Source organism: Phaenicophaeus curvirostris, chromosome 3 (assembly GCF_032191515.1).
Source record: "Phaenicophaeus curvirostris isolate KB17595 chromosome 3, BPBGC_Pcur_1.0, whole genome shotgun sequence".
Classification (NCBI taxonomy): Eukaryota; Metazoa; Chordata; class Aves; order Cuculiformes; family Cuculidae; genus Phaenicophaeus; species Phaenicophaeus curvirostris.
Window position 1 is genome coordinate 57,245,489 of NC_091394.1, and position 13,163 is coordinate 57,258,651.

Consider the following 13,163-nt stretch of genomic DNA (forward strand, 5'->3'; position numbering starts at 1 on the left):
ATAAAGTTGTGTTTAAAAAAAGCCTGTAAACCTTAGTGTAACTTTTTAGCAGCTGTTTTAGTACCACACACATTGTAGTATTCTGAATAATGGAGTCTGCTGTCTTTTCACATCTCAACAAGTAAGAATGAGGATTTGGCTCTATAACCAACTCTAATGAAATGGGGTTTTATCATTTGCCCTTCTTTCATTTAAAAAATAACAGATCCCAATCATTACGTTACTTCAAAAAGTAAGAAGATCTTTTTTTAAAAGAAATTGCTCACCCTTCAAAACAAAACAAACAAAACTTGATAGTAGTAACAGGTCTTTTCAGTTATTTTTTTTGTGTGAAAGATGAAAATAATATAAACACATCATAGCAGATTTTTGCTCTTTAAATAATCAGCTATTTTTAAATGGAATGTTTAGAAAATTGTTGTTGAACTACTCTTAACGGTTCAGATGTTCCAGCTTTGCTTTCCACTTCTACAGGCAGTAGATTTGCTTTAAAAATAATAAAAACTCAGCCTAGTTTACAGTTGCATCAGTCTATGAACTGAAGCATTACATGATCAATGGACAAGAATCATAAGTTCAAAATAAAATGAGCATAACTCTAAGAAATTACAAATAAGCCTACATATCCAGTCCAGCTATACGCTCTAGGTAAAATTTGTTTTGTAGCAGGCAAAATTAATGCTGAGCATATAGGTTGTATTATCACTGACACAAAAATGTTGCAAGAAATGTCACTGGTATAAAATCTTTTTGAAATCAAGACTTCTTTTTGACTTTGTTCCAAGGTCTGCATGCAAATAGGATTCCCTTGCATTTATATCAATGAACCTCACCCAAGACTTGATCTTCTTAGAAAGAAGAACCAGTTAAATAACTTAGGTTCGTCTGTATATGGCACAAATACTACCTTTATGCCCATCTTAGTACTTCCCCATCAGTGAGTTCTTCAAGCTGTGCAGAGAACATACACAAGGAAAAGAAGAACACATTACTGAGGCAACTCTGGATGGCCAGGAACCAGGCTTAATCAATACAAGGAAAGTTAACTAAAATCTATATATTTCATAAACGAACACACACACACACACAGAGACCAACAAAACACCAAACAACCTATACAGAAACTTACTCAAATAATTTCCCTTCTGGTGTTAGGAGATAGAAATACTCCTTGCAGGCTGGAGAGCAGAGAGCCATGGAGCATTTTTCTTGAGGAGTTTAGATTAGTAATGTCACCCAAAAGGCAGACATTGAGTATCACCTTGTTAATTAATGTTATATTTGAAGAGGGAGCTCCCTTCTAGGCTTTCCCATCACTCCCTGAAAAAGACTTCACCTAGAATACTTAGAAGTGACAGCTGGCTCATCATTGCCATATAGAAATGATGCAAAAATCTCCACTGATTTTGGTAGAAACAGGATTTGACTCTTCAATCCAAAAGCCTTCTTCGATCTGTATTATAATATTCATGTATAAAATCTAGGGAGTATGGTTTGGTTTTAAGGAAATTCTATTTAGAGTGGATAACTTTGTAAATTCCTAATCTCAGTTCATCATAGGATCATAGAACAGCCCAGATTGGAAGGGAACTCAAAAGATCATTTGGTCCAACATTTTGTGTGAAGGGAAACCTAGATGAGATTAGCTAGAACCTTGTCCTTCCAAAATATTTGATAAGAAAAAAATAAGTGGAAAATAAATTATCTTTAAACTCCCCTAGTAACCAGTACCTAGGCAGAATATAAGTTAATTCTATTTTCATATTATCTATGATTACTAATTTCCCAGTGCCATTGATTTATCTCAACATTTGCTGCCTACTGAAGATGCCTTCCTTTAAAACAAATATGGGATGTATTCTCCTGATGTCTTCTCACTTGCCTGATTAACAATTTGTGCAGGACTTCTTTAACTTCAGCCACTTTAGTCTGAAGTATTTTGCTCATCTTGAATATATATAAGAATATATCAAAAAGGAAGAGCAATAAAAACATACTCTAGTATATCTTTCTGCCTCCCCATCCACTACCATATTTTCCAGCATACGTGTTGTAGAAGTTTCTATAAATTGTTGGACATGTTTGGCTTGGCAGAGTTGGAATAACAGGTACAAAAGTGCTGAGTCTAATAATCGTGTTAAAGCAGAATACATGTAGCAGTCACATGCACGAAATTGCTTTGCTAAATGTTAAAGTCAACAATGTTTTGCTAAGTATTTTTTTTCCTTCCTAAGAGCTCTGTATATTCCAGTGAAAATATACTCTTTGTGGAGAAGCAGATGCTGCTCCATATCTGACCTGCTGCAGTAGTTGTCCCTCTGTGTGACCTACGAAGCATTTACTAGACCCCAGAAGGATTTATTGTACAAAATATTTGGAAGTACAACAGTTAATCCTAGACAGAAATCCACCATTCCAACTCTGTTAGAAATCAAACCCATTCTGCATCCTTTTTGAAAATACTATTTCATATCTCCCTTTCTGTGGAATTCAGGTTCAAGCAGAGCCACACTGCATGATTACCTGGAGTTGAGCTGCTTTTGAGGAGACTAATGTCTTGTAATTCTGTCCTATCTTCATTTTCTTCTTTGCATTCCAAGTTGGGGCTGTAGTGGCGGGGTTTCATTAGCAGGGACTTCCTTTTGTTGACGGGAATATTTGATATCTGGTCTTCAGCTTTCCTCTTAGCCATGGAACATTTGTAGGCACTGCAATGATTAATTGGCAATGATAGAGAAAATTGTGGGAGAATTGAGGAGTAAATTGTTTCAGAAATAGCACCATCCTCCAGTTTAATTCTAAGCATAAAAGTGAGCACTGTCAAATTATTAATTCACTTGCAGTTCCAACAAGTTGTGTCTGCTGGATATTTAATTTTAATTTATTTACTTGAAGTACACAGCATGGGCAAGTCCCATGTCTTTTCAGTGCTGCCAAAAACTGTTTAGGGGAAGGGGAATGAGAAGGAAGACAAAAGAAAAAACCCATGACCCAATATCTTTAATCCTAAGTAAGCGTATGCTCATCCAAGCACTGCTCTGCAGTCAAATAAATACACCCAGGAAAGAATGAACAAAATTGTTTTATAATATGGGTTGATAATCCAGAGAAACATCTGAGGGTGAAAATTTACTACAAGTTTCACTGCAGCATCTTAAGCCTTTGTCTTCATTACTTTTACATCACTACGGATACTTAATGTCACAGTTCAAGTTCAAGAGCATGAAACCTGTGTGAAACATACCGTACCTGCAGAAAATTTTGCAATATGGGTGTCTCTTTCAATACCAGTCCCAAGCGTTGGTTTAATTTCATTGACTCCAGCAATAAATGCCTAGTTTAAACTCTTCTCAGGTGTCTATACAGACTCTAGAAAAATCCTCCTCCAGAGGGCAATTCATCCCACTTAATTCTACAGCTATCTGATAAAGACAGTAAGCCATCCCCAGGTAAGGCTTGATGCCTAACTTTCAGATGACGAACGTGGAAGAGAGTATATTATTTTAAAAAAGAACTTTTTTAGCACATTTGATATGTTTTTTATATAGAAGATAGCTTCTTTCATCTCCTATAAGATCCACATATTGATCTGCATATTAATTTGCTTCTACAAATACTTAGCAAAGCCTTTGCTGTCATGCAGCTAATCTGTATGGCCTAGAGATATTACAGCATAAAACACCTCACTAAGGAGGCCAGAGCCTTCAACCTTCTTTTTTAATAACTTTTTGTGTAAGCGATTTGGTACGATTTCATTGTTCTCTCACAAACAGTATTCTAAGAAATTTATGTACTATGAATAATAGTGCTCATATGATGTCTGTCAGAGATGATAAAAACTACATATATGAATCTGTGTAATCCACTCAATGGTTTCTCGACCTCAGACACCCCCAGGGTGCCTTACAAATCTACATGATGCCCTTAGGTGTTGGATTTTGCATTTAGCTGACTGACTTAGCTGCAAGATTTGCAAAAAATCTATGTATGCAGAGAACTCCTATTAGTTACACATATTACAAGATCAACATCATAAATTAATCCTTCCAAGGTATCTTATGCACACTAAATTGGCTGAGGTTCTGATTGTTTTGGATGAAAGCATATGACTAACTTGAGAATTTTTTAAAAAAAATATTCATGTTTGGCTAAGCACCTTTTTTGGCAATCCATCATTGCAAACATGAAGGACATGAAATACAGAGATCTGCATTTTAAGGGATTATTAAAATTCTGCCGTATGCATCTTAAATGTAGTGTATAATCTTGATCTTCTGAAAGCTAAAATGTTATGGAAATCAGGAATGCTGGACACTAAGCGCATGCTGTAGCTGACTATATTACAACTTCTGTGTTATTTCTCTATTTATGAATAGACGATAACAAGAATATAATATTAAATGTCAGAATCACAGTAGTCTAAGTGTGTCTCCTTGAAGATGGTGCCCATATAACAGACACCAGAGGTGGATGTAGTGCGGATAGATATGCACAATTTATTTCAAAGAAAATACAACCAAGAGTTTATTGATCCATATTTGTGAATGGCAGTTCATACCATTCATGTTGTTTCAGGAGAATTGAATAAATGACAAATATTTGAAAACACTTCACACGCAGTTGTTTTTATCAACCAAAATCTTCATTAGGCTTGCTTTTGATCTTTCTCATTTATTTGTAAAAAGTCAAGTTTACCTCCAGTAGCTAATGTGAGATTGCTTAGGACAAGATGAATTGTCAATGTTTAATTCCTCTTTGAAGAAGATACAGCTGTTTCTTACACAACCATAATTAATAGATTTTTAGAACAGAAGATCCAATTAGATTGTCTAGTATGCCTTCCTGTGCAACACTGCTCACAGAACTTCAGCTAGCTCTTCAGCTTTAATCTTGTAATTTGCCTGACTACTGTGTATCTTCCAGTCAAGTTAAGGTAAGTTGATTGCTATGTTCTTGCTCACTATGTACAACCTTTTCTAGTAACATGATGTTATAAGCCCACCACTGTGGTCTTGCAAAACAGCTGTTAAACACATTGGTTTTTTCACCACTACTGTGAAAGTCCGTCCAACTCTGAGGTTAGCAGACCACAGTCAGGACCAGTGCAAGGGAGCTGCTGCCACCTGCCAGCAGCAGATCTGCCCTAGCAAATGAGAGAACAAGAACCCCACTTGACTGTAACTACCACAGTTTACAGCAGTAAATAAAAAGCTGCTGCATCAATGACAGGACAGGAGGCCCACAAATCTGCCTGGAAGCACATTGCTTATGCTAACAAGCTTCTTCTCTATAAAAGACTGCTGCATTGAATTATCCTTATTGTACCTTTTTCTGCACACAAGCAGCCACTCATTCAAATTTCCTCTATAGTTCCCATCATTTTAAAATAAGTGAACACATGAGATTCAGCTTTAAGTAAAATAATTCCTGGTACCTTCCATTCTGAATACAGGAAGATGACAAAACACAATTATTACTTCTTTCCTAGAAGTGCAAATAGCTCTCCGTAGACTGGGAAGAGATTTTTCAACTCCAGCAGAAAACACTCCAGCTTTTGCTGGTGACTTTTTGAACTCCTGGGTTTGAGTTTTAGCTGGAATGTATTTGTTTGCAAGAGCAAGTTTAAGGTGCTACCATTTACAAGCAATTCCCCTTTTCTACCTTACAGTGTGTAAAAGTGAAAATGAAAATAAAAGCAGAAAAAGAACTTCCCAAGTTGCAGATTTTTCAAGTACTTACACATGATTTGTTAAGTATTTGGTAATGGGTACTGGGAATTTAACTACTATGAGAAGGATATATTTTTGCCTTTATAACATTCATGGCATGTCAAATTCACCTTTGTCTTAAGAAGTTTCTATTTCTACATGTACACTCTCTCATTCTTACGTTAGCACAGTTTTGTCAAGCTGTAGTTGGTCAAAAACCTATAATTTAGATTCTCTATTACTCGTCTCATAAATTCAACGTCTAATAGTTTTGTTGCTATTTATCAATGGCTTGCTTGTTGTCATGGAACACTGATTCAACTGCCAAGGTTATTTGGTAATCTGAGACTCGTAAAACAGAAGGTCGTTTTGTTATAAGCCCAAAGCCAATATATGAGGACCTCCCCTCAATTTAATTATACATATTTTTTATTAATAATAAATCATTTTAGTACTATCTATAATGAGCAGATTTTTTATTATTTTTTTCTTAGTCAATCACACAGTTACCAAAACCACTCTTGTGTCAGTTTCCATGGTGTGAACCAAGAGGTTAAAAACTAAAACATATAAGACCTGGTTGCGTGTGTTGAAAAAAACCCGAAAAACATGACAAATCTTTTATATTTATTTCATGACTAAATACACCTTTTGTGATTTTACTGGGTCCTTCTCTTTCCTTTATTTCTGCTCAGAATGTGTTTTGGATGCCGTGGGCAGACATCAGTAGTATACAGGCAGAACAGTGCTTTGGATCCCTACCAAAAAGCAATGCCTCAGAAGAAACAGAAATATTTTAATCAGTCCTAACCACATATATCTTTTCCTACCACTAAAAATTATCATGCTCATCTCTTTTTTTGTAACTGTTTCATCTAAGCATTGTGTTTGTCAAGCCTTTAACCTGACCTTTAACCACTTTGTAGCCAGCAAAGTTTTTTGTTATCTGTTGGCAAGACTTCCAGATCTCTGGGGATTTTTCTCTCATTCACAGCAGCCTACAGATGGGTAAGACATGATAACAGAATAAAGAATTGCCATGGCAGGTAAAATCAAGGGTACATTCAGCCTGATAACTGGTGTTTTCTAATGCATATAATAGATGCCATGTAAAATAGTAAGGATTGAACACACTGTATTTTATATACACTCTTTAGCTTCAAGAGAGTAAATAAATGTCTTTGAATATGAAGACGTTTTCTTTCACTGTCTAATGCTATTTAATGACCCCACTGCTCATGTGAGTTTGTGCAAGAATACTTAATGGAACTGTTTGGTTTGTGGAGCAAATAATTTTAAATTCTTAACCTGAATCGCCTTTTGACTGTTTGCTTAACTATACTACAAAAGTAAGCATTAGCCTGTTGAATTACAATTATAGGAAAAATCATCTTCGGATCTGCAGAACCATTTAAAAATCACACGAGTAGTTACAAGAAGGTTAGCCTAACAACTCCTTAATTATATTGAGAATAAAGATGTTGCCATGTGCTTTAGGCCTTGATCAGCTTTTGTTCACAAACTCAGAGATGCCCTAGGACACTGTGGAAGTCAGACACTACACTTTCCTTATAGGAGGGAGAAGTTGGTATTCAACAATTAAGAGACACTTGCAACTCGCAGGTTACCCTGTAGTTTACAAATATCTGTCATAGTTTGTCTTTTTTCTAAGAATTTTAAGACTCTACTGAATCAGAGGTACCTGAAAGGAACAGAAATTCTGAACGTCTTCCCACTTTAGTCCTCTTCTATGTCAGCTTTTTCTCCAAGAAACAGGTAATCTGGATTCTGTCTAACCAGCAAACTGATTACCAAAGGTTTAGCTTATAGCTGAAAGTATCCCCCGCTGAATTACATAAAAAACCTGAGCTCTTCATAGCTCGTGATGGCCAGGAGAAAATACTAGCAATTGGTACAGAACAGGTATGACCTGCTCCTAGGACGGATCACATGTTGTTTGAAATTACATTGATGTTATTGTTTACATCATCCATGGCTATTGTCAGTTCATGAGTGTAAAGAGAGTGTAGTCTGAGTGCTGCAATTGAAAATCCATATAAGTGCTGCTAATTACAGCAACTTCAGATGGACAACAGTGAATGGGAAGGAAGGTGGAGAACAATTGCGACTCAATTTTTTACTTGGTCCTCAGGTTTAAGATAGTCAGATTTATGTTCCATTTACTTAGCTAACCCTTGGTGTTTACAAAGAGCGCATGTAAATTTTATAGCTCAGTGGAAACGATAGTGGTTGTATTCTTAGCTCAAGTTTCTCTAAAAGTGAGAACTGACAGAAAGACACTATTAATCCACAATTTCAGTCAGGTCTTCAGGTTCTAGGGTGCTGTTCTAATATCATGAATTTACTTACTGAGTATGAAAGAATTCACATATTCTAGCTATATACAAAGACAAATCCTGGATATAGAAAACTACATAGAAGCTACTTTTAAAAGAAAAGGATTAGTCACAGATTTCATACACACAGAAAGAAGAATGTTTTCTAAAAGCAAGAAAGTAAATTGCATCACATCAGATCATGGATGATGGAATATAAAATCTACAAGATTTATGTTTCTGGAAAAATGACATCTAAACAGTAATTCCATTAACTGCATTCCATTCAAAATCCATATAGGTATTAGATGTTAAACTAAGCAAAGTCTCACAAAGGGCACAATGAAAATGGTCCGTGCGTTAAATGACTTCTTGATGAATCTCTTCTTTTATTTTCTTAAGTAAGCTGTTTGATGAGATGCCTTTCATCAGTGAGAATGGCGGTTCAAGAGAAGGCTCTGGTGACTTCACCCCATCTCTATATCCTTCCACTCTCATTCTTAGAAAGATCTGTATGTTTTGCAATATGTTCTATCTTGTCTGCTGTATGGACTACATAAATTCTCAGTATTTCTACAACACTGTATTCTGATGTTCCATCCTGAAATATATTTCCCATTTCCAAACTTATTTCTACTCGGCAGGATATGATAGTGTGCTTATAGATGTTTGGTACGTCCATGAATTTTGTCCTGAACAGTGGAACATGTGGGAACATGGGTTAAATGAAATGACTATTCTACCCATCTGAAAAAGTAAAAGTCAGAAAGATTTGTCAGTTGTCGTGTATGAGGAAACTGCACATGTCTAGAAGCAACTGAATGCCTTACAAATTGTAGGTGGCAACACACTGACTAGCTGAAGAACTACAGTATATTCATAGTTAAGATACAGTGAAACCAGAAAAAAAAAATTCTCTCTAGTTCTTTTAAATAATTCTTACAGGTATTAAAATATATTCAAACATTATGCCAGTGCAAACTTATGGCTTTGTGTGAAAATAGTTTAAAAGGCCATTTGTTAACAGAGCTCTGATTTGAGCTTTTTACAGATGAAATTTTGCAGGCTACTTCTGGAAGGGATGGCTGACAACAAGCTAAACATGCATTTGCCCTGATTGCTAGTATGAAGTCAGAGTTACTGACTTTAATGTTTTCTTGCAGTTTGTAAAGTAACATGAGCCATAGTAACTTTTAGACAACCAAAAGCAATTGGTCTCTGTGATGGAGAGTGCTGTATTTCACACATTCAACCTAGGTGAAGAAAAATAATCTGGAAAATAGATCCAGCTGGGAAGTCTTGAAAAATTATTTTGAAGATAATTCATCAGGTAAATCCATCAATATTTTTAAGCATTAAAACTGGAATAACGTAAACCAATAAAATATGTCAGAAAAAAATGCTCATTTTTAAGGCCTAGTGAATAGTCTATAATAGAAACTCAGAACTAGTATGACTCACTCGAATGATAGCTTAATAAAATCTGTTTCTTATTTTTTAGTATCAAACACAACACAAAAAATACATTTCATGTCTTTCTAGGAAACCCATATATTTGGCTTACAAGTTTAATCTGTGGAAGGGACAGAGGCTTTTCCTGTGTACTGTAGCAATCATTCCAGGGTTAAAGGGCCTTATGCAAGTAGAAGAGTTTAATGCCATACGTGGGTAATGCTCTTCTTCGAAGATGCCACATTTGTGAGAAGTTCAGTCCAGCACTGAACAAAGATGAAAGGAATGAACGTGGGGTGTGGATGGGAAGAAAGATAAAAGGTAAATTCATATTTATGGACACTGATATAGAGCAAAATAAGCTAAGTAACTCGGAGGAGTTAAATGTTCTGTCTATAAACACAAACAAAAGGTTTAACTAGGAAAAAGGAACAGAAATGAGAGATGATAATACGGAGAAAATATGGTGTCATAACTGAAAGCTGGCTGGAGCATGATATTAAAAGATATATTTTATTTTAAAATGATATATAAGAAAAGCAAAGGAACTGACATAGCCTTGTTGGTGGAAGAGCATTTATTAGCACTCATGGGAAGAGGCTGGGGAGAAACGAGTAATGGGATTGAGTTGCTATGTACTGAACTTGGAGATGTTTCAGACAGTAAACTAAATGTTATGGGCCACCTGACCAAAAAGAACAACTGGACTGTGAAATGATCAAGGAAATAAAGAGGAGCATGTGAAAAGAGTGGAGCAATAGTAAGTAACCAATAATATAGGAAAAGGCATGCAATTATGGTGAAATTTACCCATGCCTCAAGCTTACTATGATGCCTGAGGTGAAAGGACAATGATTTCAGGCTGCAATAGGCTCATGAAATGGCTTTTCTTAAATACAAAACTATTCTTTTTCTACCTCAGTTTACTGTTTAGCAGGATTCCCCCTACAGGAAAGCCAACTCAAAGAAAGACAGCATAAATTTAAATTATCTTCTCTGGTTTTCTTGTTGTCATTTTACAGGCTTGCAGGATAATAAGGATACTCAGATCATATAAAAACAATGCACATAAACCCTCTAATTAAAATACTATCTTAATGAAATGGATGGCTACCTCACAGTGTCATACTATACTTCATAGATCAAGAACTCTGTATGGCTAGAGTTGTTTATTTCAATCCTTTTCTAACAGGTAAATAATTTTTAATAAAATCCAGTTTGGAGGAAATGTAATTTTTATCTTGAGGAGCTCAAGAATTTCTTAAACTCAGTAATATGAATGAATGCCCAAGATCTGGGCCAAATCCAGCCTCCCTAACCTCTTTTTCATTTACTCACTCAATCTGTCCATGTTCAGTAGGTCAATAAATTCCAGTGGGACCCAAGCCAAAAATTTGGCTTAGAGTGGATTAAGTTTCTAGGCAAATCTACAGATCATCCACACAATCTTTGCATGTGAGTAGTCAGCCTGCTAACACCAGAAAATGCGTAAATAAAAAGCATGCTAGTAACTACAGTCCAGTTAGAGAAGACATAAAGAAGATAAGCTTTTTCTTTTTACTTATAACAGACAATGGGACTGTAAGCAACTCGTTGTCAGGAGCCAATACCTCTCTTCAATGCTTTAATGTAGCAGGCGGTCTCATGGCTGCATTCTTTTCCTTTCCTTGCTACCTCCAGGCTTTCCACAGTCTGTTTCAGCTTGCTTTTTCTTGGCTGAATATACCCTTGACATCAGTCAGACAGAGCAATTCAGCCAGCCATAATATTTAACTCATGATTGATATATATGAAGCAGAAGTCGCTGGCTGACATTTCAATCTCTGTATGGATTGTGGTCATATATAGAAGAGATCTGCCGTAAGAGGAAACAACCATTTGTGGCTAAAATAGTCTGATGCATTCTGTCACATAACAGAAAGCATTAAGGCATATGTAACTGTAAATTTCTGTGTAGGGTTGGGAGGATCACATTTACTGTGTGCTGATGAGCACAGAAGTTGTTATGAGGAAGACAACTCCTATAATATATTAGAAAAGTACACGTTCTAGTTGAAGGCAAGGAACATTCTGAGATGTCATAAGCTTTTAGGTAGACAAAAATAACTATCTGCTATTCTACCAGCCACAATTAAAGTAATGTAGATTTGAAATATATTATAAAACTGTTACAGAAAAGAATGTTGAAACTAATTACTCATTGCTGGGTTTTATTTTGGCTTTTTTTAGATTAAATGGAATCCTTAGATAGGAAAATTGTAAGACCAAAATCAATTGAAATAATAAAAAAGAAAAGAGACATCAAGGCTGCATTTGTCAGCTAGAAATGAACATGGTAGATATTAAAAGAGGCCTATGATATGCTAGAGAGTCATCTAATGCATTTGTTATCGAAGAAAGCTATAAAAGTCACCTATAATGCAAATGCAAATAATCAAATAAGCAAACTAAAATGGAAATCTAAGCAGGAAATATGATTTTTAAATATTCTAAATAAAACCAGGAGGAAAAAGTAGAGGTCACAGTGCATAGATTAAAGGGTTTTAATATCTACAGGAATTAGCCAAATGATTCATTGTAATTAACAATTCCAACCACAGGTGTCTCAAAAGGAGTGAGATTCAGTTCCTATTTCAATCATCTTAATCATTATACAGAACAGTTCACTAAACAGTTAAGTAAAGTAACTGTCAACCTTAGGTTGACCTGTAAAATATTAAAGTTCTTACTTGTGATAGCCCAGAACTATTTGTCTTCACAGAAACAATGACAATATTTTTAAGAGTGTAGGTTCTTACTGCTTCATGCATAGAATGACATTTTAACAGTAAAAAAATTTACTTGATATTCTCTATTCACCAAACATCTTTTTGCAAGCCTTAACCCACTCCTGTGAATGTCGAATGGAGAAAATTCAAGGTGGAATGTGTTTGAGTTTTTAATTTCTTTCTGTGTATATTTGCTTCTTGTTTACTGTTTTAACAGTAATGAAAGAACAGCCTGTTTCTGAACTATGAGAGTGCATGGGGCTGCAAAAAAGACATCCAGGAAAAGGGAGAGGAGAAGAAGAGAGGGAGAGGCAAAGCAAAGGGAGAGGAGAAATGATAGCACTGTAGATTTCACAATTTGATAGCTAATTAGAGGGGGGAGCCTGACAATGAAGGAAGAAATAAGGGAAGAACTTAGACATTACAGACCTATAAATTTGATTGCCATTACAAGTTATATTAATGCTTGTTTTATTAGTTATGATGAGAATGCTTGACATACAGGATAGAATAATAAGGATAGGTGAATTCCAGTGCTGTTATTTTATTAGTTCTGTGACCAGCATATACTCACCTTTGCCTCACAGTAAACTGCACCAGTATGTTACTGATTGTTCAGTGTCTATTTGTGCTTGACTGTTCAATATTTTCTATCAAACATCAATTACAAAATCATTTTTCCTTTGCATAAAACATAGATTTCCACAGATTCTTTGAGGAGAGCACTGACAAGCATGCCAGCCTCAATTCCTTAGGAAGATAACAGTGCTGTCAGAAAAGAATTATAAATGAACAAGATTTACTGGGAATTTAAGGAAGACCGATGACAACATGACAGCCTTGCTTATACCAGAAATCATGGAGTAAGAGGCAGATGTTGACATTTTCAAAGTCTCATA

The 13,163-nt window shown here is 35.6% G+C and overlaps 1 protein-coding gene across 8 annotated transcripts in view; it reads right to left on the reverse strand.

The window, feature by feature from the left end:
- ST18 (ST18 C2H2C-type zinc finger transcription factor) overlaps positions 1 to 13,163 on the reverse strand; it is a 171,294-nt gene that overhangs the window by 48,411 nt on the left and 109,720 nt on the right. For all 8 annotated transcript variants that reach the window (XM_069854103.1, XM_069854098.1, XM_069854095.1 and 5 more), the window contains one exon: positions 2,524 to 2,708. In XM_069854103.1, the coding sequence (XP_069710204.1) occupies positions 2,524 to 2,708 (185 nt within the window). The remainder of the gene's footprint in view (positions 1 to 2,523; positions 2,709 to 13,163) is intronic.